General features: G+C 39.5%; 1 protein-coding gene across 2 annotated transcripts in view; it reads left to right on the forward strand.

Annotated features, from left to right (window-relative positions):
• The window catches only part of RNF121 (ring finger protein 121), an 89,925-nt gene that overhangs the window by 45,998 nt on the left and 18,567 nt on the right, over positions 1–25,360 (forward strand). For both annotated transcript variants that reach the window (XM_072610295.1, XM_072610294.1), the window contains exons 4-6: positions 1,825–1,979; positions 5,935–6,042; positions 13,199–13,319. In XM_072610295.1, coding sequence (XP_072466396.1) covers positions 1,825–1,979; positions 5,935–6,042; positions 13,199–13,319 — 384 coding nt within the window. The remainder of the gene's footprint in view (positions 1–1,824; positions 1,980–5,934; positions 6,043–13,198; positions 13,320–25,360) is intronic.

Below are 25,360 nucleotides of genomic sequence, written 5' to 3' on the forward strand. Positions count from 1 at the left end.
GCTCTTTACTGCCCATTAAATTAAATTGAACAGACATTAAGGCATTCTGCTAGGCCCTGGTGATACAAAGACAGAAAATGAAACACTCCTGCCCCAGAGAATAAATATTATACTGCCCACCTAATAAAGTATAAACTCCTTAGGTTGGCATTCTGGGTACCCTCCCATTAATCTTCCTTAAATACATTTCTTAAGTCCCTCCTTTTTTCTCAATGGCCCTGTCATTCCAGGTCCTGCACAGTCTGGTGCCTCCCTCCTTGTGCAGCCTCATCTCATACTGCCCCCAAGAATCATTCAGCTAGACCAGACCTTACCATTTCTATGCCTTTAGTTCACATCATTCTCTATACTTGGAATATCATAAGTTCACAGATCTGGAGTTGGAATAGATTGCAGAGGTCATTTTGTCATAGGATCATAGATCCTATGGAAGAAACTTCAGAGCCCATCTATACCAGTCTCCTCATTTCTCTCAGTAAAGAACTAGAAGCCCAGGTAGTGATCCCAAGGTCATTCAGGCAGCAAATGGCAGTGTTGGGATTCGAACCAAAGTCCTCTGACTCCAAAGCCAGCTCCCTTTTGTTAAGGGCTGTTAAGGGGTCCCCTGAACTTGTCTTTTTAATTTGCCATATTTTTCAGAAACACTGGACCCAAAGCATGCAGGAGGCCTTGAATGTGTTAAGGACAAAGGCCCCCCTACTCCCAGCTAACATAATTTGTTGTTTGCACCCCAAGCTGGATTCCCTGTGTGTCCTTGGGAGGAGAGACAGGCACCAGGTAGTCTGTGCCAGACTGGAAAAATGCTGGTGCTGCTGGAGTCCTTTGCAGATAAGCAGACCCTCCCTCTTTATAGTCTAGTGGTTACCAAGGGAAAAGAATGCCATCACCTTGCTCCTCTCAGGAGGGGTTTTGTCCTTTCCCTCCCGATTACTGCACTTGACCCCTCCCACACCATGCCCCTTCATGTTTTCTCCTTCTTCTTTTGTTTTACTGTCATAACTATGCAAACTTCTATAAAGACTGTGCACTCTTTGGGTTCCACATGCATATTCATTTCGCTTATGATAACCAGATTTACACATAAGTCTTATGATGATGTGATTTCCTATTGAAATTCTTATTTTGATAATAATAGATATTACACTTGAAGGCTTTCAGAATGCTTTACAGCCCTATGAGGGAGGTAGTATAATCAATCAACAAGCTTTTTAAAAGTTTTTTTGTTTTAGACTTAAATACTAAAATTTAAATACACAGCAAAAAAAAGAAAAAGAAACATAGTATAAACTTAAATACAAAATAAGAAAAGAACAAAAGCATTCCTGTGTGCATAGCAAAATGTAAGAAAGGATTCAAAATATACAGCAATAAATTTCCATTTCAGGAAAGCCTATATAATAAATACTGTGCATTGTGTTGACAGCTGTCCATCTTTTCTTTGCTTCCTTGTAAGTTTCTTTTTGTTCTCTACTGTGTACACTTTTTACTTTGTTCTTACTTATTTGCTCTCCCAGTCCTCGTCCGGTGTTTCTCACCTAACACTCTATCTGCCTTTTCCTTGTGTACTTAACCATTTATTTTTTATATTATTTATGTATTTTTCATATTAACCCTCTCTGACTTTGAGTTCCATGTGGGCAGTAGTTCTGTGTTAGTCAAGCTGTACAATTCCCCCAGCACGTAACATAGTAAGTGCTCTGCACACAGTTGATGCTTAATAAATATCTGTTGAATTGAAGTGAGGGGATAAATATAGAAGGGCTTTCTGACATAAAGACTTTATCCCTGTAAATTGTTGTTATCATCATTTTGTTTGTGTTTCAGATGGTGACCCTCTTTCAGATGTGGGTTGTCCCCCTCTATTTCACAGTGAAGCTACACTGGTGGAGGTTCCTGGTGATCTGGGTCCTATTCTCTGCTGTTACCGCCTTTGTTACTTTCCGAGCCACTCGCAAACCTTTGGTGCAGACAACCCCAAGGTAAAAATTATGGCAGGGGAGCAGGGCAAAGGGGAGAGATTGCATCATAGAATCATAGGATGGTAGAGGCAGCCTGATCTAGAATACCACCCTACCCTTCACCATTCCCCCATCTTTAATGTCCAGAGGAACTGCCTGAGCAGAATTCACTCCTCTGCCTTGTAAAGCCTGGTAGGATACTTTAGCTCTCTGATAGGCTAGTCATTGCAGCCTGGAGCTTCTAGAGACTGTGCTGCCCTGCAACTTGATTCCTTCTGGGCATTTTACCATTGGAAGTCCATTTCAAGTTTGTAACCCCTGTGATGAAGCAAACTGTGGCTAGGAGTTAGGAGTTAGACTAGAAGACCAAACATGGGATTGGCTTTCCTTGAGGCAGGGGCAAAGTGGACAAGTAGTGAGTTCTCCATCACTGTAGAACCGCAAGATGAATTTGAATGATCGCTTATAAAGTTTGTTGTAAAAGGAACACTTTTTCAGATATTAATTGAACTAGAAGGGCTTCAAAATGTGTAGCAACCAGAAAGGGAGAATGCTATTCTACATCTGATTTTCACTTATAGGGAGGAACTGATTTCTGGGGTAAAAATAATGGGTGTCTTTTGACAATAACTACTCCCTCTTAGAGTTTGTGATGAGGAGAGGCAAAAAAATGAATGCTGAAAAATAATAATAAAAATAAAACCAGAGAGAGAGAGAAGCCAGACTTAGTTAGCCACTCCCCTAGATTTTGGGAAAGCAGATTTCAGAGGTTTGAGAGGAAGGAAAAGTGGATCCCAGGGACTAAAATTTTACCCAGGAAGTCGATTCAAGAGACATGGAAAGTCCTCAAGAAGGAGGATCTGCAGCCACAAAGGGAAACAGTTTGATTTGGAGGGAAAATGGAAGTTGTGGGAAGAGACTAATGAGGATTCATAGAGAATTTATAAGACATGTACAGAAAATGAAATATATGGCAGGTAGCAGGATAAATGTAAAAATATGATTCAAGTCTATAAAAATAGTGTCAGGAATATTTGAGTCAAAGCTCAGACTGAGTTGAAATGGACAGGAAAAGCTGAGAACAACAAATGAGGTTTTGGGATTGTTGGGGGTTTTTTTTAAGCTGTGTTAGGATTATAGGTAGCAGTGGTTGGGACAGTAATGATGATGACAGAGGGAAGATAATGTTGCCTGATTTTTATTTTGCTTCTGTTTGCTCTGCCAAAGAGAATGTTAGAGTGGAAAAAACAGTGCAGAAATGACTAGTAGGGAATTGATAGGAATGAGTAAGGAGGTTGTGAGCACCTTTCATGAGTCAACATCATCTGGCCCAGAAGCCCAGTGTCTTCACACAGTGCTTCTCCAAGAGTATGGACCAGGGGATTTTCACCAAGAATGCCATGAAATTTTACCCTCCAGATACCTATCTAAAACTTTATTATTTATGAACTTCTTACTTTGACCACTACCAGAAATTCAACCGCTTTTGAGCTTTCAGTTAATGTTGTGAACCATCAAACTCTGAACAAAACAAAATACCCTCCTTAACTGCAAGAGATGACAAATATTGCTCTCAGAATGTTAACTCATTTCACCCCCAGTATTCCTCCCCACAACCCAAGATTTCTACATTCCCTAGTCCCAACCTCACCTGCAGTTTGATGTCTGATCTAATGAAATTACCAGTGGTCTATTAATTGCTGAATTAGATAAGCTATTCTCAGTGTTCATCCTTGAAGTTTCCGCCATATTTGACACTGATACTTTCTGCTTGTTAGACACCTTTTCTTCTCTCAGTTTTCTTTATACTGTTCTCTCTTGGGCCTCCTCAGACATGTCATTGACATTACTGTTCAGATTGTTGATGAGAAGAGTTGTCTGAGACAGGTCTCAAGAGGTTATCACTGGAGACTTCCTCCAGGCTGATATCAATTACTCTTTAGGTCCAAGTTTCCTATCAGTTAAAAGCCCCTCTGATTTTGCTATCATCTAGCCCAGATTTCACCATGTTTTTCACAAGGATATTGTGAGTGATTTTTTCCCTTTAATCACAAATAAAGGTCTCGTCCTGGTGTAATGGAAAAAACTTTGGTCTGGGAGCCTAAAGGAAGAGGCTTTCAAGTCTTGGTGGTGCCATTAATAGATGTGTGACCTCGGGCAAGGCACTTGAATTCCTTGAATTCTTTCCTGTAAAATGGTGTCAGGTTTAGTTCTATGTCATGATGTTCCCCTGGTGTGGCATTCTCACTACCATTTCATGAAGCAAATATCAACTCCTGACACCCGACACAGCATTTAGCACAGTGCCTAGCACATAGCAGATGCACAGTAAATGCTGTGGATGGGTTAGTGGTTTAATAAATGAGAAGTTAAGTACCTTTCTATGGATCAGGAAGTTATTTAATAGCAGAGGAGTAGTCTGGGCTATTTGGCCTGAGGTATCAATAACCTTGTCCCTATTCACTTCTTACACTTGAATAATATGTGATCCCAGATTTGAAGATTTGATTTTGGGGTTCTAGGATCCCCATGTTTCTGACAAGTGAGCATGGTTTGAGCCATTGAGCTCCCTCATGTAGGGCCTCCATCCTCTGCTTACTCCTTTGTGGGAAGTGGTAAGGTCATTCTGTTTCCCTTTTACTTCTGTCCTTTCCTCTGCCACACCCCCTTCCTCCTCAAAAAAAAAAAAAAAGTTCACCAGCCTCCTTCCTGGTCTGTGACCACAAGATCACAGTTCTGCATCATTCACAATAGCAGCCTTACCCTTAGACCAGTCACTTAGGGTGCTGTAAGTACTTTTCTACTATTAAGTGTAGAGGAATAAGCATTATTTATGGGATTGACAAAATTACCCGTGTACAGCATAAGGTTAGCATGAGACAGATCCTTTGGTCTTGTGCCTTTTACACCCAGCCTTCTTTTATCACTTCTAGTTCCTACTTGTCTAAGAAGCCTGTTTTTCCCCTTCATTGCACCCTGTTTTTGTTTTGTTTTCTTTACCCTCCAACCACTCCAGTGACTTCTTGGTCACCAAGGAAATGGATAGCTCTTCTTGGTTCTCCAGGCTTTTGCCTTCATTAGCTACAGTGTAGGTAAAACTTAAGCTTTGGATAACTATATGGATGATAGAGCCTAGAACATCATTAAGGAAAGCTCAAGATATATGGAGCATATTCCATCCCTGTACCCAGGTGATAGAAATAATAATAACACATTTTTTTTAGTATGTTACAGTTTATAAAGAATTTGCTTCATAGCAACACTGTGAGTGCAAGTATTATGCAAGTATTTTGAATTTAATTTTACAGTTTACAAGGTACAATGACTTACTCATCTAGTAAAAGTCTCGTCTAGACCATACCCAGATGATTTTCTGACTCTAAGACCAATACTCTTTCCCCTATATCACAGTGCTTTGTACCTGAACTCCAAGTCTGGTGCAAGACATGTAATCTCATTACTGTGCCGTCCTGTCTTCCAAAAACATCCAGAAGGATTATGATGTAATTCTTCAAAATATCTTCATTAAGGAACAGCCCCAGGGAGAGGAAGAACTTGAAGCTAACCTCAGGGCCCCAGCAGAGCAGTATGGCATTGTAATGTTTTAGGCCTGTTTCACTATCTTACCGAAGTTCCAGAAAAAAGATGATGGTCCTGTGAAGAGGACATGCTCCATGGATTGGTCTTATTACCCAGTAGTTCTGGCTGTTCAGGTGTCAGAGACCTGTCCTATGACATTTAAAAGGGGAAAATATTTCCTCCTACCTCTGGCCCTGGCAAGTCTCAGTTAACTTAAGGGAAGTAACCTCCAGAATTCACAGTTCCGTCTGTTGAAGACTGAGCAGCTCTGCCACTACCTCAGGATGAACAACCTAGCTAAAGCAGTAGATTACCTTATGGTAGTTGGCTTGAAAATTGGAAGAGATTTTGAGAACTTAACTGTATTGATCTTCACTTCCCCATGTTTTCTTTCTAGGCTTGTTTATAAGTGGTTTTTGCTAATATACAAAATCAGCTATGCCACTGGAATCGTTGGCTACATGGCTGTGATGTTCACTCTCTTTGGGATTAACTTGTTATTCAGGTAAGTAAGTGCTTATGTGTTGTGCTTTAGTTCCCAGATGGGAGGAAGGATGGTTTGGCCTTGTTTTCTAAGGGGTTCCCAACTGAGTGGGATGTTTATTTATTTATTCAGTCAGCAAATATTTATTAAGTGCTAACTCTCTAAAGAGCACTGTAGTAAGTGCTTAGCCCCAAGTAGTGTATGTGTCTAGTGCCAGAGAGGGGAGGGGTTTTCATTTGAGATGTCAGGTGTGATAGAAAGAAACCTGCACTAATAGCTAGGAAAAGCAACTCTGACCTCAGTCGATTTACTTGACTTAGTTCTTTCACTTGTAAGAATGACATTTACCTACCAGATGGAGCTATTTTAAAGGTCCAATGATGAAATGAAGGTAAAGCCTTATCTAAGTGACAGTTGTTACCATTATCAATTGAACTTATTCTCAGTGCTTTATGGTATTGAGGAGCAGGAAGAGTCTAGATAGCTAAAATTGACTAATAGCCCAAAATAATATGGGAGGGAAGTAAACGATCTATCCAACTCAAATGTCTTCCAGAGGTATTCATAAAGAGTGGTAGCAGACTGATTGGAGAATTTTAAGCTAAAAAGATCTTTGGGGATCATCAGATTCAGCCTTTCGTTTTCTAGGGAAGGAACCTGAGGCCCAAACGTAGTTTGAGGCAGAACAAAGGGACTTGCCGAAAGTCATATAGCAAGTCAATGACAGAGTTGGGACTAGAACCCAAGTCCCTTGCTCTGAGTGTTGCCTCCCTCCCATCTGTTTCTCATGTGTGAGAAACAGATGAGAAAATGGACGTGAACAGTTGGAAGAGTCTTTCTGCTGAGCAGATCCGAATCCAGGCTTCCCAGGTTCTGGTTGTTGGCTGCAGCATGAGTAAAGGACTAGGCTGGAATCCCCAAGGAGGCCGGTTCTAAAACCCTTGGCCAAGCTTAGCTGCAGACAAGAACAAAAACAGTAGCTCCCTCTTCTGATGGATTTGACTTTCCTGAGGTGCTGACAAGCAGACATCCTCACTGAACCTTCATGTAGCCCTTGGAGGTAGGCAATGTAAATATTACTCCCATTTGACAAACAGGAAGTCTGAAACTTAGTGACTTGCCCAAGTTAAGCGATTTGTCCCAGCTTTCCTAGCTCGTTTTTCAGTTCAGTTCAACACAGATTTAGGTTTTCTGCCCTAAAGGAGATTGCCTAGGACTAATGTGGGTACATGAAACCAACTAAGGAGTAGTCCCAGTAGATAAGGGAGTAATAAGAGGTCATTTTGGGTGGGTGGCCAGGGTAGTCTTTATGAATGAAGTAATGTCCAAGCTGTGCCTGTGAGAAATAGATAATTACAGCAAACAGATGAGAAGGGGTACATTTGAGGCCTTGACTAATGCACTTAAATGAGAGGGACCAGGATTTGATTAAGTGTTAGCAAGTAGATCCATCTGGCTAAAGCAGAGTATGAAGGGAGAGTAAAATGAAATTGAAGCTGGAGGAGATAGACTGGAACCATATTATGGAAGGACTATAATGATCTAAGGAGTTTCTATTTTATCTTGATATAAGTAGGGAGTTATGAACAGTATTTTGAGCAGGCATTGTTAAATGTCAGAACTGAAACTCTAGCCTAGGATTTCTTACTCCTGACTCAGAATTTTTTCAAATACCATACTGCCTCAGATAGACCTTTGTTGTGGAAAGATATAGGCCCATGGCCTCAAGGCCATATGTGGCCCTCGAGGTCCTCCAGTTCAGCTCTTTGACTGAATCCAAACTTATTATTTATTCATTTATTATTTTATTAAGGGAATTTGTTCTGTGAAGTTTGGATTCATTCAGAAAGCCACATGCTTGAGGACCGGTAGGACCACATGTGGCCTCCAGGTCACAAGTTTCCCTATCCCTGATCTAGGCTATAGAGATCTTGATTGTGTAAATTTACAAAGAGAAAGGAGAGGGTATTGTGTGAACTTTTCCCTACCCCCTTTTGAACTTTTGAAACTTGAAGAAAGAGTTTTAGGACAAATGAAAAGCAAGTTTGCTTTCCATTCCTGGATAATGGGCCATTATCAGTAACAACCAATATTGGGTTAGTACCTTCTGTGTGTAAAACACTGTTGTGGGTACTACAGAAGTACAAAGTTGAGATAATATAGACCTTACCCTCTTGGAGCTAGTGGAACCTAGTAGAGGATCTAAGCTACAAATATAACTACTGTACACAACACAGTATATGGCAAGGACATCAGAGGGTACAGGAGACTGTGGAAAGCATCTTGCTTAGCCTCTAGGCCTTGCTTACAGCTATAATTCCTAGGGCATCGTATCTTCAACTCTTCTTTATTAAGCACATTTATTAAGCCCCTAGTCCATGTAGAGTGCTGTATTAGTAGCCAAGGTTACAAAGAACATAAAAGAAACCATCCTTATCCTCAAGGAGCTTAATTTCTACTGTCAGCTACTTCCAGGAACCCATACAGAAGACTCTGCCCTTTGTCTGAGCCTTTCTTTTTTTATTGCTTTATATACTTCTTATCAGTAAATCCCATGTCCTGAATTCTGACCTTACTGGTCCCTGAGCTTGCTTGGCCCCCTTGATTTAGAAACTTGCCTCCCAAATCTCTGCCGATTACATCTATCTCTTATTGCCTCTTGTTGCCCAGTTCTGGTATTCTCTCTCATCTTGCTTATCATCCCTACACAAATGGACCACAGGAGTTCGTTTCTAGAGTGGGAAAGAAAATTGTATGAAGATTAAGAATAAGACTCCAGCTGGATAATACCTAAGCCTGCCAACATCATCCTTATCTAAAATTCCCCAAACCTAATTTGATTTTGGCCTAGAGCCCACAGCTCATTGTGCTATTCCATCTCAACTCCAAAGCAAAATGCATCTTCCCCACTAGAATATCACTGCCCTGGGCATCTCTTCCTCTACCCAGTCATTTGAGCAAGAGATAAAAAGTGCTCCTGTGTACAATTTTTTTTCTGTAGTTACCCAGAAAGTTGAATGAGTTATTTCTACGAACAAAGATCTGTGTCCTCTTTTACATTATGGATTACAGTTGGGGGTCATATTTCCCCCTCCAGATGGAGAACTTTCTGAGTCCTTCTTCCTTATTCTCCTGTGGCATCTATGGTATAAACCCTGAAACTTTACTCTTTTGAGCTTATATATTGTCAAAAAAGATTAAACCTTAAAGGGACCGCTGTAGTCATCTAGTCCAATCTCTACCTGAACCTTTCTATAAAAAAAGCTTGTCATAAAGCCATACAGACTCACTTGAAGACCTCCAGTGATGGGGAAATCACCACCTCCAGAGGCAGCTCATTCAATTTTTGGACAGCTCTTAATTGTTTGTGTTGAGCCTAATCAATAAAAATCACTGGGCTGCTTCTTTTAAATCTGAGGCAAGAACAGATCCAGGTTCTCAGTTGTTCCTTGCCTATGGTTTTTTTTCCTCTCTACCTCCCACTCCTCTGGGATCCCAAAATAGACAGGCATAGCCATCTTCATGTTTGGCTTCTCCTGGGTACCCTGATCTATGTTTCCATTAACACTAAGGTATGAACAAATCTCTTTCCTCTAAGTTTAGCTAAGTCTAAGAACAAAGCTTGGAATCCTGGGAAAACCAGTGGAAATAGAGCAGTTCTGGAGGAGAAGAACCAAGGAAGGACTTACTTGGCTAGCTGAAAATGCTCTGTGGGTTTGGTCTTCCCAGAACACATGCCCTTAGTGGTCCCTGTCAGTCTCTACCTCAGAATGTAGTCCTCTCAGGTACATATAGGTACATGATAGCACCGTCTTGTTAAGCAAATTCCAATCTAATGTAACTGGATTGTAATTATATTCCAGTGTGGTAACGTACAGTTATTAAGTACCTACAATATATAGAGTACCTTGCCAGGTGCTGGAGACATTCCTAAGATGTCATCCCTGCCTTTGTGGTATTTGCAGTCTAGTGGGGAGAAGAGAATAATAATAAAAATGAAAATAACTCACATTTATGTGATACCTTCAGGTTTACTAAACACTTTACGTACACAGTTACATTTAATATTGGATTTGTGCATTCCTGAAGGACATTGTCTGTGCCTCAAACATATTCCCTCCTCATCATTACCCATTGAAGTCTTTCTATTTCTTCAAGGGCCAAGAATACTTTTTCTAACCATTCCTATGCCCTTCTGACTTTTTTTTCCTTATATCTTATTTATCTGTATACATGTTATATATCCCTTGATATATCCCTTGGGAGAGTGCAGGCTCTTTGAGGGATTGTATTGGTTTTCATCATTTCACTAGCACCCAAGGCGCAGAACCTTAGTGTAGATATTTAATAAATGTTTCTTAAATTGAGCTGAGGTAGAGAGGTGCCAGTAAAAATCTCCCTAGAAGTCTCTAGGATCTTTCCTGCTGTGTCCAGAGTTTATGCTTCCCCAGTGAAACTAGTATCTAGCATAACTTCGAGCTCCTTAGTCCCTTGCTACAAGCAGTCAGAGCTGGCGGCTTGTTTACAGGTTGGCACAGTAGTCCCTGGCTGCCTCCTGCTGTAGGTCTGCTAAGGATGACAACTCTTATGTGCCTTTCTTCCTTCAGTTTCTAGCAATTACCCAGCCCCACCTATGACTGCAGTATTCAAGTTATAGCTCTTGAAACATGCCCATGGTAAGTTGTGTCAGAAATAACTGAATAGCTATTCTCTTCCCTTTGTCACTTGATATATGAGGGCATCCCTAGGTTTTTAAAAGATGCATCCTAACCTAGAACAGGCACTGTTGCCTCTATCGCCTTTCATTTGGGCTATTAAAGTAGCATCCTAACCTGCCTTCCCATATCCACCTTCTTCTAATTCACCCACCACATTATAGCCACGTTAAATTTCTTAAAGCTTGCCTGCAGTCATGTCCCTCCCCTCCTCAGAACCTTCAGTGGTATTCTTTTGGCCTCTAGTCCTAGAGGAGAAAGTTCATTTAAGATCACAGAATTGTCGACTTAGAACAAGTCTCAGAGGTCATCTAGAGTATAGTCTTTATCTGGACAGGCATCTGTTCCCTCTATAACATCAACTGGTCATCTACCCTTTGCCAGAAGGCTTGTGGAGCCATAGAGTTGATGAAACACTGGGAGTCAGGAAGACCTGGGTTCTTATCTTGCCTCAGACACTTAAAATCCGTGTAACCCTCAACAAATCATTTAACCTCAACTTCCTCATCTGTAAAATGAGGCTGGAACTAAAAGAGGCTAATTCTACCTCTAAATCTGTGCTTCCATGATTTCCAGTGAGGGGAAACCCATAACTTCCCAAGGTGGCCCATTCACTTGTAGAATTATTGTTAGGAAATGTTTTCTGCAGTTTTCAAACATTGCTCCTTGTTTTGCCCTTTGTAGCCAAACAGAATAAGTATACGTTTTCCACATGACAACCCTTCAAATACTTGAAGATCCCTCTCATGTTCTTCTTAAACCTTTAGGGCCTTCCACAGACAGTATGACAATTTTTTAGCCTTATCATCATTTGTAAGTGACACTGTGGATTGAGTGCCAGACCTGGAATCAAGAAGACCTGAATGCAGATGTAGCCTCAGACACTTACTAATGTGTGATCCTGGGCAAATCACTTACCATCTGTTTGCCTCGGTTTCCTCATCTGTAAAGTAGTGATTATAACAGTACCTATTTCCAGGGTTGTCATGAGAATGAAGTGAGGTAATATTTGTAAAGCACCTAGTACCTAGTAGGTACTGTATAAATGCTTATTACTTTCCTTCCCCCTTCCATTTCATATTAGTAGTCATCCTATTACTTTGTGTTCTGACCAAAGTAGAGTAGTGGAGTAGTAGGCCGCAAATACATTCCATAATTTATTACACCAGGAATGCCATCTTACTACCATCACCCACTTAATAAACACCAATTATATGCCCAGACATTATGTTCAGCACTGGGGATACAAAGATGATAAATGACACATTATATTTTCTCAAGAGCTTCCCTTCCAAAGTGAGTGGGGATAGGAGGTGAGGCACATATGCAAATAAATATGTTACAGGTTCATTGTAATGGGGACAAAGGAGAAACCCAGATAGAGTGCTGAGGAGGAAGAGAGAATTCTTTCAGCTTTGGGGAAAAGGAAAACTTTATAGGGAATGGTGACATCTGAGTTTTGCCTTTAAAAAAGAGAAGATTTTCTCTTTCTTTAACAGGCTAAGATGTGGAAAGAAATGTGTTCTAGCCCTGGGGTTATTGCCTGTATAGAAGCAGGTAGAATGAAGCAGGGAGGATAAGCTGAGATTAGGAAACAGTTAATGTCCATCTTGATTGGAAGGTAGAATGCCTAAAGTAGAGGTATAATGTGAGATAAAGGGTAGTTTGTCACCACTTTGGGGAAGTCCTTGAATGCTAGGCAAAGTAGTTTATACTTTAATCCTAAAGACAATAGGAAACCACTGAAAGTTTCTGGCAGGAGAGTTGACAATGGCAGCTGACATCCTATCCATGCTTTAAGGAACAGCTCATTCAATCATTCCTTCAGCAACTCATTTATTAAACATCTGTTATTTACAGAGTACCTTGTCTGGGAAGATTTCTCTCCCCTCTCCTGCCAATCTCAAAGTCATTTCACCCTCATCTGATGTCATAGAACTTTATATAACCCTTATCTACTGATTTTCTAATTTATGTTTATTTGTGTGTGGGTTCTATTTATCCCTACTAAAATCAATCAATAAACTTCTATTTTCTACTGTGTATCAGGCACTGTACTAAGCTTTAAGGGCAAAGGTGATGTCCAGCACTGAGAATTTAACATAACCTTAAATAGTCTCCCAAGTTTGTTGGCCTTCCAGCCCATTCTTACTGATGCTGTGTGTACCTAGTGCTGGAAGGAGTAACGTTGTGTCTAGTGCAGCACGTTGCTGTCATGAAAATCCTCATCCTCAGAGATCATCTGTGATGGAATGGGCTTCTCCCTTTCAGAGGCAAGCTTTGCTTTCAGGCAGGTTTTTAAGTATACTGCCATGCCCCCACCTGCCCCTAAAGTTTTATGCTCTTTTTTCAGTTATAATCTTAGCCTTGTGGCAGGCCCAGAAGGATACCCCAGACAGGGACTAGATGTGACCATGGGCAATCCTGTACTTCCCTGAGTGATCCTCCTGCTTCCCTTACAGAGTCAAACCGGAAGATGCAATGGATTTTGGGATCTCCCTCCTGTTTTATGGCCTTTACTATGGTGTCCTTGAGCGAGACTTTGCGGAAATGTGTGCAGACTACATGGCTTCCACAATAGGAGTAAGTTCATCCAAAAAGACGAAATTCCCTTTGGTGCTGTCACCGGAGAACTATGGTTAATATCTCAGGTGTAGCTGTATCAGGACTGGGCTGGGAGAAATCTGATGGAAAGGACTTTGGATTTAGAGTCAGAAGACATGAAACTGAAAATCCTTTGTCACTTTCTAGTTGTATTAATTCTGAACAAGTCACTTCACAAGTCTAAGCTTCAGTTTCCTCATCTGTGCAGTGGAAATTGTAATAATGATACCTAAAATTTATGTAAAGCTTTAAGGTTTTAAAGTCTGCAAAGTGCTATACACACACACACACACACACACACACACACACACACACACATATATACATGTGTGTGTTTATTCTCTGATTTGAACCTCACAGTAACTTTAAGTTAGGTGTTATAAGTATGATAGTCATTTTACAGATGAAAGCTGCTTTTCATACATTTAAGGTTTATTTTCCTCATAATAATCCTGTGAGGCAGGTAGTATAAGTGTGCTTATACCTCTTTTATAGATAAGAAAGCTGAGGCTCAGAGAGTGACATTTTCATGGTTTAACAGCTAAGAAGTGGCAGAGCTAGAATATTCACCTGAGTCTTTTTACTGCAGTTATATCACCATACTTCTCACTGGCCCAAGCTGCTGTCCAATAAGTTTATAAACTGCTTTGCAAAAGCATGACATGATGTCAGCCGTTGTGAGAACAGACTATCAAGATAAAGTCTGAGGGGGATACATGGTTGAAAGTCTCCAGAATCATTAAGGAAGGAAATAAAAGTTAACTTGTACTTACTGACTAAGTCTCAGAACTCTGCTCTCCAAGGGTCTAGTAGGTCAATAAAGGGAAATACTCTTTTGCCCAGTGGGTATTTAACATGTGAAAAGTGATGCATAGGTTGAAAATATAAGTAGGTTAAAGAATGGTTTGAATAACAGCTCATACTTTTTGTGGTACTTTCCAGGGGGAAAGCACTTCATTTAGGAGATTTTGTTTCTAATAATGGGTAATTTTTGAATATTCAGCATCCATCCCTCACTTTCAGGATATTATAGAGTGCAGTTTAATTGCTCAACTTTGCACTGCTTTGTACCCCCACATAAGGTATAATCCAGGCCTTGATATGCCATGGGTGTGACACTAATAAGCATTATCTCTAATATTATTTGTCTCTTTGGTCTACTATTGTAGCCAGTAAGACAGAGAAGCCAGGCTCAGTATCCCAGAGAGAGGGTGTAGAAAGAGCCCCGAACTTGGAATCTGCTACTTAGCCATATGAATGTGGTTAGTCCACCTAACTTATGAGGTTGGGCTTCCTCAGTGATACCATTACTCATGCTCCCAAACTGAAAGTGTTCTTGTCAAGTAACTCACAGCTTTGTGACCTATAAAGTGATGTGACAATCAGGAGCTATTACCATTAATGTACATGTTTTCTTCTGATGCTTCACCATAGCAAAGAAGTTGTTCTAGTTGTCAGTTTCTACCAGTACCTTAACAATCTGGAAAGACTTTGAGTTTGGGTTGTTCCAGCTATAGACTATATGTCTATCATCCAAGATCATCCTAACTAATTGTGGACAGGGTCATCACCAAAGTATGGCTGTGGTGGGCTAGGTCTGACACAGGGCAGTGCCTTGATAGTTTGAATGAAATGAGACACTAGTAAGTCATTCAGCAGGTAACAGAAGGGGGTTTACTTGGCCATTGCTGAGGAAAGACATTCAGCAAAAATATTCAATGAGTATACACATTAATTCAGTGAGTACCAATTCCTAGCACTACTCTTGCTGTCATTTCATAGTCACAAACCACAGGGAGAAAGTTGGAGCTCGTCATGGCCTTTTGTGTTCAGTCAATCAGGAAGCCTCTTCAGCAACTTGGGTCAGTTCTTAGCCAATCAAGTCTCAAGAAAAGTTTCAGTACTAAAATTCTTTTTTTTTAAAAATTTGTTTATTTTATTTTATTTTATTTATTAATTTTATTTATTTTCAGTGTTCTACAATCACTGCCATATAACTTAGATTTTTTTTTCCCCTCCGTCCCCCCAGCTCTCCTCTCCCTCCCCAAGACAGCATGCAATTTTATATAGGTTCTATATATACATTCCTATTAAATAACATTTTCCCTATAGTTGTGCTGTGCAGAAGAATTAAAACAAATGGGAGAAATCATATAACAAACCGAAATGGAATACACATATATAAAAAAAGATCTGCTACATTCTGCAATTGAATTCCATAGTTCTTTCTCTGGATGTGAAGGCATTTTACTTTAAAAGACCATTGGGACTTTTTTTAAGTCCTTGAGTCCAGTGGCATTCCAAGTCTACCAGAAGAAAGTCTCGCACACTGTGGTCGTTGCTGTGCACAAAGTTCTCCTGGTTCTGTTCCTTTTGCTCAGCATCAGATCATATAAGTCTTTCCAGGCCTCTCTGAAGTCTTCCTGTTCATCATTTCTTACAGCACAATAGTATTCCATTACATTCATATACCACAACTTATTTAGCCATTCCCCAGTTGATGGGCATCCCCTTGATTTCCAGTTTTGGGCCACAACAAAGAGTGCTGCTATAAATATTTTTGTACATGTGGGGCCCTTTTCCATTTTTATGATCTCTTGGGGATACGGTCCTAGAAGCACTATTGCTGGGTCAAAGGGTATGCGTATTTTTGTAGCCCTTTGGGCATAGTTCCAAATTGGTCTCCAGAATGGTTGGATCAGCTCACAGCTCCACCAACAATGAATTAGTGTTCTAGCTTTCCCATATCCTCTCCAACATTTATCATCTTCCTGTTCTGTCATGTTTGCCAATGTGATAGGTGTGATGTGGTACCTCAGAGTTGTTTTGATTTGCATCTCTAATCAGTAGTGATTTAAAGCATTTTTTCATATGACTATAGATATCTTTAATTTGTTCCTCTGAAAACTGCCTGTTCATATCTTTTGACCATTTATCAGTTGGGAAATGACTTGTATTTTTTATACATTTGACTCAGTTCTCTGTATATTTTAGAAATGAGGCCTTTATCAGACACTAGCTGTAAAAATTCTTTCCCAGTTTTCTGCATCCCTCCAAATCTTGGTTCCATTGGGTTTGGTTGTGCAAAAACTTTTCAGTTTAATGTAACCAAAATTATCCGTTTTGCACTTCATAATGCTTTCTATCTCTTGTTTAGTCAAAAATTCTTCCCTTCTCCGTATCTGATAAATACACTATTTCATGCTCCTCTAATTTGTCATAGTATCAATCTTTATATCTAGATTGTGTACCTATTTGGACTTTATTCTTGTGTATGGTGTCAGGCATTGGTCTATGCCTAGTTTCCACCACACTGTTATATAGTTTTCCCAGCAATTTTTGTCAAAGAGTGAGTTCTTATCCCAAAAGCTGGAGTCCTTGGGTTTATCAAACAGTAGATTGCTATATTCATTGCCTACTGGGTCTTGAGTACCTCGCCTGTTCCACTTGTCTGCTCTTTTGTTTCTTAGCCAGTACCAAGTGGTTTTGATAATTGCTGCTTTATAATACAATTTGAGATCTGGTAGAGTTAGGCCACCTTCCCTAGCATTTCTTTTCATTAGTCCTTTTGATATTCTGAATCTTTTGTTCTTCCAGATGAATTTTGATATTATTTTATCCAGCTCTAGAAAATAATTATCTGATAGTTTAATTGGTGTGGCACTAAATAAGTAAATTAATTTAGGTAGAATTGTCATTTTTATTACATTGGCCTACCCACGAGCAACTGATGTTTTTCCACTTACTTAGATCTGACTTTATTTGTGTGAAAAGTGTCTTGTAATTGTATTCATATAGTCCCTGGGTTTGTTTTGGCTGGTAAACTCCCAAATATTTTATAGTGTCTACCCTAGCTTTAAATGGGATTTCTCTTTCTATCTCTTTGTGTTGGACTTTGTTACTAATATATAGAAAAGCAGAAGATTTGTGTGGGTTTATTTTGTAACCTGCAACTTTGACAAAGTTGTTTATTATTTCAAGTAGTTTTTTACTTGAATATCTGGGATTTTCTAAGTGTATCATCATATCATCTGCAAAGAGTGATAACTTAGTTTCTTCTTTGCCTATTCTAATTCCTTCAATTTCTTTATCTTGTCTAATTGTTTCTGCTAACATTTCTAGTACCATATTGAATAATGGTGGTGATAATGAACATCCTTGTTTCACTCCTGATCTTATTGGAAATACATCTAGCTTATCTACATTGCATATAATGCTTACTAAAGGTTTTAGGTAGATATTGCTTATTATTTCATGGAAAGTTCCCTTTATTCCTATGTTCTCCAGTGTTTTTAATAGGAATGGATGTTGTATTTTGTCAAAAGCTTTTTCAGCAACTATTGAGATAATCATGTGGTTTCTGTTAGTTTTATTATTGATATAATCGATAATGCTAATAGTTTTCCTAATGTTAAACTAGCCCTGCATTCCTGGATGAATTCTACCTGCTCATAATGTATTATTCTCATGATAAGTTGCTGTATTCTTTTTGCTAAAATCTTATTTAAAATTTTTGCATCTATGTTCACTAGAGAAATTGGTCTATAATTTTCTTCCTGGTTTAGGTATCAAAACCATATTTGTATCATAAAAAGAATTCCCCAATTTTCAAAAATAGTCTGTATAGTATTGGAATTAACTGTTCTTTAAATATTTGATAGAATTTGCTTGTAAATCCATCTGACCCTGGAGATTTTTTCATAGGGAGGTAGGTCATTGATGGCTTGTTTAATTTCTTCTTCTGAGATGAGGTTGCTTTAAGTATTCAACTTCCTCTTCTGTTAATCTGGACAATTTGTATTTTTTAAAATACTCATCCATCTCATTTAGATTGTTGAATTTTGGGCATAAAGTTGGGCAAAGTAATTTCTAATTATTGTTTTAATTTCCTCCTAATGAGGAAATGGAGGTGAGTTCATTCCTTTCATTTTTGATAGTGGTAATTTGGTTTTCTTCTTCTTTTTTTTTTTTATCTAATTGACCAAAGGTTTATCAATTTTATTAATTTTTTCATAAAACCAACTATTAGTTTTATTTATTAGTTCAATAGTTTACTTAATTTCAATTTTATTAATCTTTCCTTTGGTTTTCAGTATTTCTAATTTGGTATTTACTTGGGGATTTTCAGTTTGTTCTTTTTCTAGCTTTTTCAGCTGCATGCCCAAGTCATTGATCTCCTCTTTCTCTATTTTATTCATGTAGGCATTCAAAGATATAAATCTTCCCCTAAGAACTGCTTTTGCAGTATCCCATAAGATTTGGTAGGTTGTCTCATTATTGTCATTCTCTTGAATGAAGTTGTTGATTGTTTCTATGATTTGTTGTTTAACCCACTCCTTTAGGATTAGATTATTTAGTTTCCAATTAATTTTTGGTTTATCTTTCCATGGCCTTTTATTACATATAATTTTTATTGCATTACGATCTGAGAAAGATGCATTGACTATCTCCACCTTTCTGCACTGGATTATGAGGTTTTTATGCCCTAGAACATGGTCAGTTTTTGTATATGTGCCATGTACTGCTGAGAAAAAGGTATATTCCTTTCTATCCCCATTCAGTTGTCTCCAGAGAGCTATCATATCTACCTTATCCAGAGTTGTATTTACCTCCTTAACTTCTTTCTTGTTTATTTTGAGGTTAGATTTATCAAGTTCAGAGAGTGGGAGGTTGAGGTCCCCCACTAGTACAGTTTTGCTGTGTATTTCTTTCTTCAACTCCCCCAACCTCTCCTCTAAGAATTTGGATGCTGTACCACTTGGAGCATACATGTTTAGTAATGATATTGCTTCATTGTCTATGGTGCCTTTTAGCAGGATATAGTTTCCTTCCTTATCTATTTTGATTAGATCTGTTTCTGCTTTTGCTTTGCCTGAGATTAGGATTGCTACCCCTGTTTTCCTTACATTAGCTGAAGCACAATATATTCTGCTCCAACCTTTTACCTTTATCCTGTGTGTATCCCCCCCCGTTTCAGATGTGTTTCTTATAAGCAACATATTGTTGGATTATGGCTTTTAATCCATTCTGCTGTCTCCTTTTTATGAGAGAGTTCATTCCATTGACATTCACAGTTATGATTACAATCTGTGTTTTTCCCTCCATCCTCTTTCCCACTGTTGGTGCTTTTAGTCCTCTCATCTCCCTTCCCCTCAATAGTTTTCACTTTTGACCACTACCTCCCACAGCCTTCACTTCTTTCTTTGGGCTCCTCTCCCTTTTACTCCACTTTGTCCTTACTACTTCTTCCTTCCCTTTTAGCTTCCCCTTCCCTTTCTTCCCCCTTCCTCTCTTACTGCCTATAGAGCTAGTTAGATGTATATACTTAATTAAGTTCATTGTTCCCTCCTTGAACCAAATCAGATGAGAGTACCTCTCAAACAATGCTCATCTCCCTCCTCTCTTTCCCTCTCCTATAATTTTGTACTTCTTCCTGTAATTTAACATTTTCTGCTTCCTCCTTTTCATATCTCCTATTACAATCCCTTCCCATGCTTAAATCATGTTTTTATCATCACATCATTTACTTTATACCCTTTCCCTCTATGTATATATCCCTTTTATATTTCATAATAGATGTTCAATTCTCAAGATTAACAAATATAATTTTTCCTTATAGGGAGGTAAACAGTTTGCCCAAATTGAGTAACAAGTTTTTCTTTTCCCCTGTTTACCTTTTTATGCCTCTCTTGAGACTTGCATTTGAAGATCATATTTTCTACTGAGTTCTGACCTTTTTGTCAGGAAGGTCTGGAAATCTCTAATTACGTTGAATGTCCATCTCCTTGCCTGAAATGTTGTGCTAAACTTTGCTGGGTTATTGATCCTTGATTGTAGTCCCAGCTCCTTTGTCTTACAGAATATCATATTCCAGTTCCTTCTATCTTTTAATGTAGAAGATGCCAAGGTCCTGAGTGATCCTGACTGTAGCTTCTCGATATTTGAATGGTTTCTTTCTGGCTGTCTGTAGTATTTTCTCCTTCACTTGATAGTTCTGGAATTTGGCAACAATATTTCTTGGTGTTTTTAGTTTGGAATCCCTTTCGGGAGGTGAATAGTGGATTCTTTCCATGACTGTTTTGCCCTCTTGATCTAGTACTTCTGGGCAGTTTTCCTTGATGATTTCTTGGAATATATTGTCCAGACTCTTTTTTTTCATCGTGGCTTTCTGGTAGGCCAAGAATTCTTAAATTTTCTCTCCTGGATCTGTTTTCTAGGTCAGTTGTTTTTCCTATTAGATATTTTACATTTTCTTCTATCTTTTCATTCTTTAGATTTTGTTTGATTGATTCTTGATGTCTCATAAGAGTCATTAGTTTCTGCTTGCCCAATTCTAATTTTTATGTAATGTTTTCTTCAGTTAACTTTTGCATCTCCTTTTCCATCTGTCCAATTATTCCTTTTAAGGAATTGTTTTCTCCAGTTAGTTTTTGTGCTTCTTTTTCCATTTGTCCAATTTTCCCAGTTAGTTTTTGTGCTTCTTTTTCCATTTGTCCAATTTTCCCAGTTAGGTTTTGTGCTTCTTTTTCCATTTGTTCAATTTTCCTTTTTAAAGAGGTGTTCTCTCTTCATAGAATTCTTTTTTCATACTTTTAAAATCATTGGCCAGTTTTTCTTCTATTTTCTTCTTCAGCTGTTCCAGGAGAGCTGTTTGTGCATGTGAGCAGTTCATAGTCCCTTCTGAAGTTTCAGATGGGAGAACAGTCTCAATACTAACCTCTTTAGTATTAGTGTTTTGGTCCTTGTCCCCATAGAAAGATTCTATAGTTTTTTTTACCCTTGCTTTGCTTTTTCTTGCTCATGATGGTGAGGCTTTGTGTGTTATGGTCTTTGGTTCTTTCAGTTAGAAGCTGCAGAACTTAGTGTTGAGCTGACTGGTGTGAAAAAGCTAAGGGCACATGCCTTTTTATCTTTTTGTTTTGTGTTTCCCCTATCAGCCCTGGGATTAGCTTGTTAAATGTGGGGGAGGGGTGGTCTGGTCACAGGAGATCTCCTTAGCTGAGCTGAGGCACAGGCAAGCTCAAGTGTTCATGATCCTGGCTGCCCTATTGTCTTCCTGTTTCCCTTGCAGTGCTGAGGCACACCTGGGTCCTAGTGCAAGTTTCTACCACCCTTGGGCTCCTCTCTTTCCAACTGGCCTCTGCCACAGTAAGAGGAATCCCCCTTAGCTATTTTTCTTAGCCTTAGGTGCTACAAGACTGTTTGCCCCTTCTGCTGATCCCACTGATGCAGCATTTTTCTAGGGAAATATTTTATGGTTCTCTCGGAGTCAGCAAGGGGAAGGGGAGAGAGCATTTACCTATCAGTCTGCCATTTTGGCTCCCAGAAGTTCAAGTAGGTGACTTACAGACGTTTAATCTGTGGGCTGATAGTCTCAGGAACTGCTGCGGCTGATACCTGGGATCAGTGGTTGTCACTCACTCGGCTAGCTGGTCTCCTGCCCTAGGCTGCTACTTCCCCATTCTGCTGTGCTGCTGCTGCTTTAAGCCACCCCAGAGATTTCCTGCTTGGCAGGCTGCACACGCTGTGCTGTGGGCTCACCAATGCGGAACAGATCCTTCCCGTGGACCTTCCAGTCTGTCCTGGGCTGTGAATCTGCCACAGTCTGTCTCCTATTGGATTCTGCACCTCCAAAATTTGGTCAGATTCTCTTTTTAGAGGTATCTGAAGGAGTTTGTCTGAGAGCTTAGGTGAGTCGTTGCTCTCACTCCGCCATCCTCAGTACTAAACTTCTTAAGAAACAGCTTTAGCCTAATATGTATGGGGCAGAGCCCTAGGAAAAGCAAGCCCAGTCTATCAGCCCTGGGAAAGAAATATTGCTCCTTTCAAAGTAGGACTCCAGGTAATGATTTTTTGGGCCACAGCAGACACATGAAGACTTATTTACAATGGCATCAAGGGTTTGGAATGAGTATTAGTTAGAGAAGGACTCACACCAATGACCCTTGATAGCTGAAGTATTTATTTTTAACGATGATACAAAATGAAACATCAGTTTCATTGTCACCCAGTTACTGTCATAGAATGGCAGAGCTGGAAGGGCTCTTGAAAAGTCATCTGGCAAATCACTACCTGTCATTTCCTTATCACTGAGACTTTGTGGTATCTAGATGTGGCTCTCAATGGATGTACTTTTATTTTAAAAAAAAAAACAAAACTGGTGATGGGAAAGGTGTGATTAGATGTTCAGAAGGCAGGTGAGATAATCCGGAAACCCAGAATGAGAAAGCAAGTCTTTATATGAGCATTAAAGAGGAAACAAGAAGAGCTTCAGTTGTTGGAGTGGATCACCTAGGCAGAGAGATGGAATATATGAGTTTGGGAAATGGTTCCCAAGGATGGCAGAGAGGCCGGATGGAGTAGTGACAGGGCACTTCCAGGATCCAGACATCTGCAAGACAACTTCCAAGTCTTGCCTTAGTGATAATTTCTCATTCTCCTACGTTCAAAAATTGTAGAAACCAACAAAAGGAAATAATTCTCTTCTGGATTTCATTCTCAAGAGAGTAGCTGGTGGCTGTGATAGAAATGATGGGGACTTTGAGGGGAAGTGGCTACTTCATCCACACTCTGGTGTGATGTACAACCTAGACTTTGGGAAAGCAGATTTTAAAGAGTTCAGAAGAAAGATAAGATCCCATGAAGTAAATGCTTCAGGGAACATCAACCCAAGAAGAATAGGAGATGCTGAAAAACAAAATTCTATGGACCAAAACAATTCAAATGAAGAGGAAAAATTGGATTTGTCTGAAGAGATAAATGTAGTTATTGACGTACAGGGGAAGTGAGTCATTAATAAGACATCTTTGTAAAATGTACACAAGGCCAAATAATATAAGACAGTAGTAAAAGAGTATGGCACAGCCTTGTAAAAATAGTGGGAAGAAGGCCAAACTTCAGGTGCGCTTAGGCTATCAAGGGACACTAAAGATGACAAAAATGAGTTCATTCATTTTAAACTAAATTGGGATAAAATGGAGGAGAGTGAGGAGCTGCCCCCCATCACTCTGTCTAATGTAAGATCTAATCCTGGCTCAGTTCTCATCCTTCTTGACTTCTCTGCAACCTTTGACCCTTAATCACCCTCTTCTGCTTGATACTGTATTCTCTAAAGGTTGTTGTGACACTTCCCTCCTTGTTCTTTTCTTACCTATCAGTCTCCTTCAGTGGGTCTTCATCCGGGTCATGCCTTCTTACAGGGCTTTGTCATTCTCCCTCTATATTCATTTACTTGAAATAGCTCCTAAAGTTTAATTCTCATATCTATGTTGATGATTCTCAAGTCTGCTTATCTAGCCCTAACCTCTCTCTTGACCTCTCTATCTCACAACTCCTACTGCCTATTAGAACTGTCTAATACTCTGTTCCCATAAATATCTTAAATATAAAATATCTAACCTGAACTCTTTCCTCCCAAATTCTCCCTTTTTTTTACTTTCTTATTATTGTCAAGTATATCACCACCTCTCAGTCACCCAGCTCACAACCCAGGTCTTATCCTTGACTCCTCATTTTCTCCTTTGCCTGAATCTATTACCAAGGTCTGTCAGTTTTACCTTTGTAACATCTTTGTATGTACCTGATTCCCTCCTGTAACACTGCCATCACCTGGTACAGGCCCTGATCAGCTCACAACCGGACTATTACAGTGGCCTGCTGATCAAGCTTCCTGTCACAAATCTCTTCCTTCTCCACTCAGCTAACAAAATGATTTTCCTGAAGTGCAAGTCTGACCATGTCAGGTTTCTCCCCACCCCCAAACTCCCAATAAACTGTAGTATCTTTCTATCACCTTTGGGATCAAAACCTCCATTTTTATTCACAGAGCTTAATAACCTTCCCTCCTGCATCATTTCCAATCTTTTTATACCTTTCTCCCCCTATATACTCTTCAGTCCAGTAACATCAGTGAAACTCTTTGAACAAGATATGCCGTCTCCTCATTCCAGGAATTTTCACTGACTGTTCCCCATGCTTGGAATTCTCTGTCTCCTTCTCCAACTCCTGGCTTCCTTCAAGGCCCAGCTGAAATCCCACCTTCTACAAGAAGCCATTCCCATTCTCCTAATTCTAGTGACTTCCCTCTGTGGATTGTCTCCAGACCACATATCTTGTATAGAAATTGTTGGTGCACAGTTGTTAGCATATTGTCTCTCCCATTAGATTGTAAGTTCCTTGAAGGCAGGAACTGTTTTTTGCTTTTCTTTGCATCTCCATTGCTTAGCAAGGTGCCTGGCACATAGTAGATGCTTAATAAATGTTTCTTGACTGACTAGGAAAGTTCTAGAACAGATCATTATAGAAAGAAGCTATAAGCATCAAGAAAAGGAAGCAGGAATAGGTGAATGATGTCAGACTAACTTCATTTCCTTTTTTGATAGGATAACTCAACTAGTATAAGAGAAAGTTGGTCAGTAAACATTTATTAAGCACCTGCCATGTTCTGGGCACTGCTAAATGTTGCAGATACAAAGAAAGGTAAAAGATAGTGCCTGCCCTTGAGGAGCTCAGCATCTAATGGGGGGAGCAACACACAAACAACTGTGTGTATATACAAACAAGATGAAGACAGAATAAATACCTCATAATATTATTATGGAGAAGATGGAGAGCTTTAGATTAGATGATAATACAGTCAGATTTAGAACTGATTGGATGACTAGACTGAAAAGAGCTGTTAATGGATCATGTGAGCTTGGCATGATGTCTCTTATGGAACATCCCAGGGATCTGTGCTTGGACCTGTGCTGTTTAACATCTTTATTATTGACTTGACAAAAGGTCTAGATAAGGTGCTCATTGGATTTGCCAAGCTGGGAGGAATAGCTAACAGTGAATGAGTGAGTCGGAATCCAAAGGATCTTGGCAGATTGATGCATTGGATAAATGTACAACAAATAAACTTCCTGAAAATAAGATGGAGAGGTATAGTTAGACAGCAGTTCTGAAAAAAAAATCTAAGGGCTTTAGTGAACTGTAAGCTCAATATGATCAACACATCAGACTGATGTGGCAAGCCA

This window comes from Notamacropus eugenii, chromosome 5 (genome assembly GCF_028372415.1).
Source record: "Notamacropus eugenii isolate mMacEug1 chromosome 5, mMacEug1.pri_v2, whole genome shotgun sequence".
In the NCBI taxonomy this organism is placed as follows: domain Eukaryota; kingdom Metazoa; phylum Chordata; class Mammalia; order Diprotodontia; family Macropodidae; genus Notamacropus; species Notamacropus eugenii.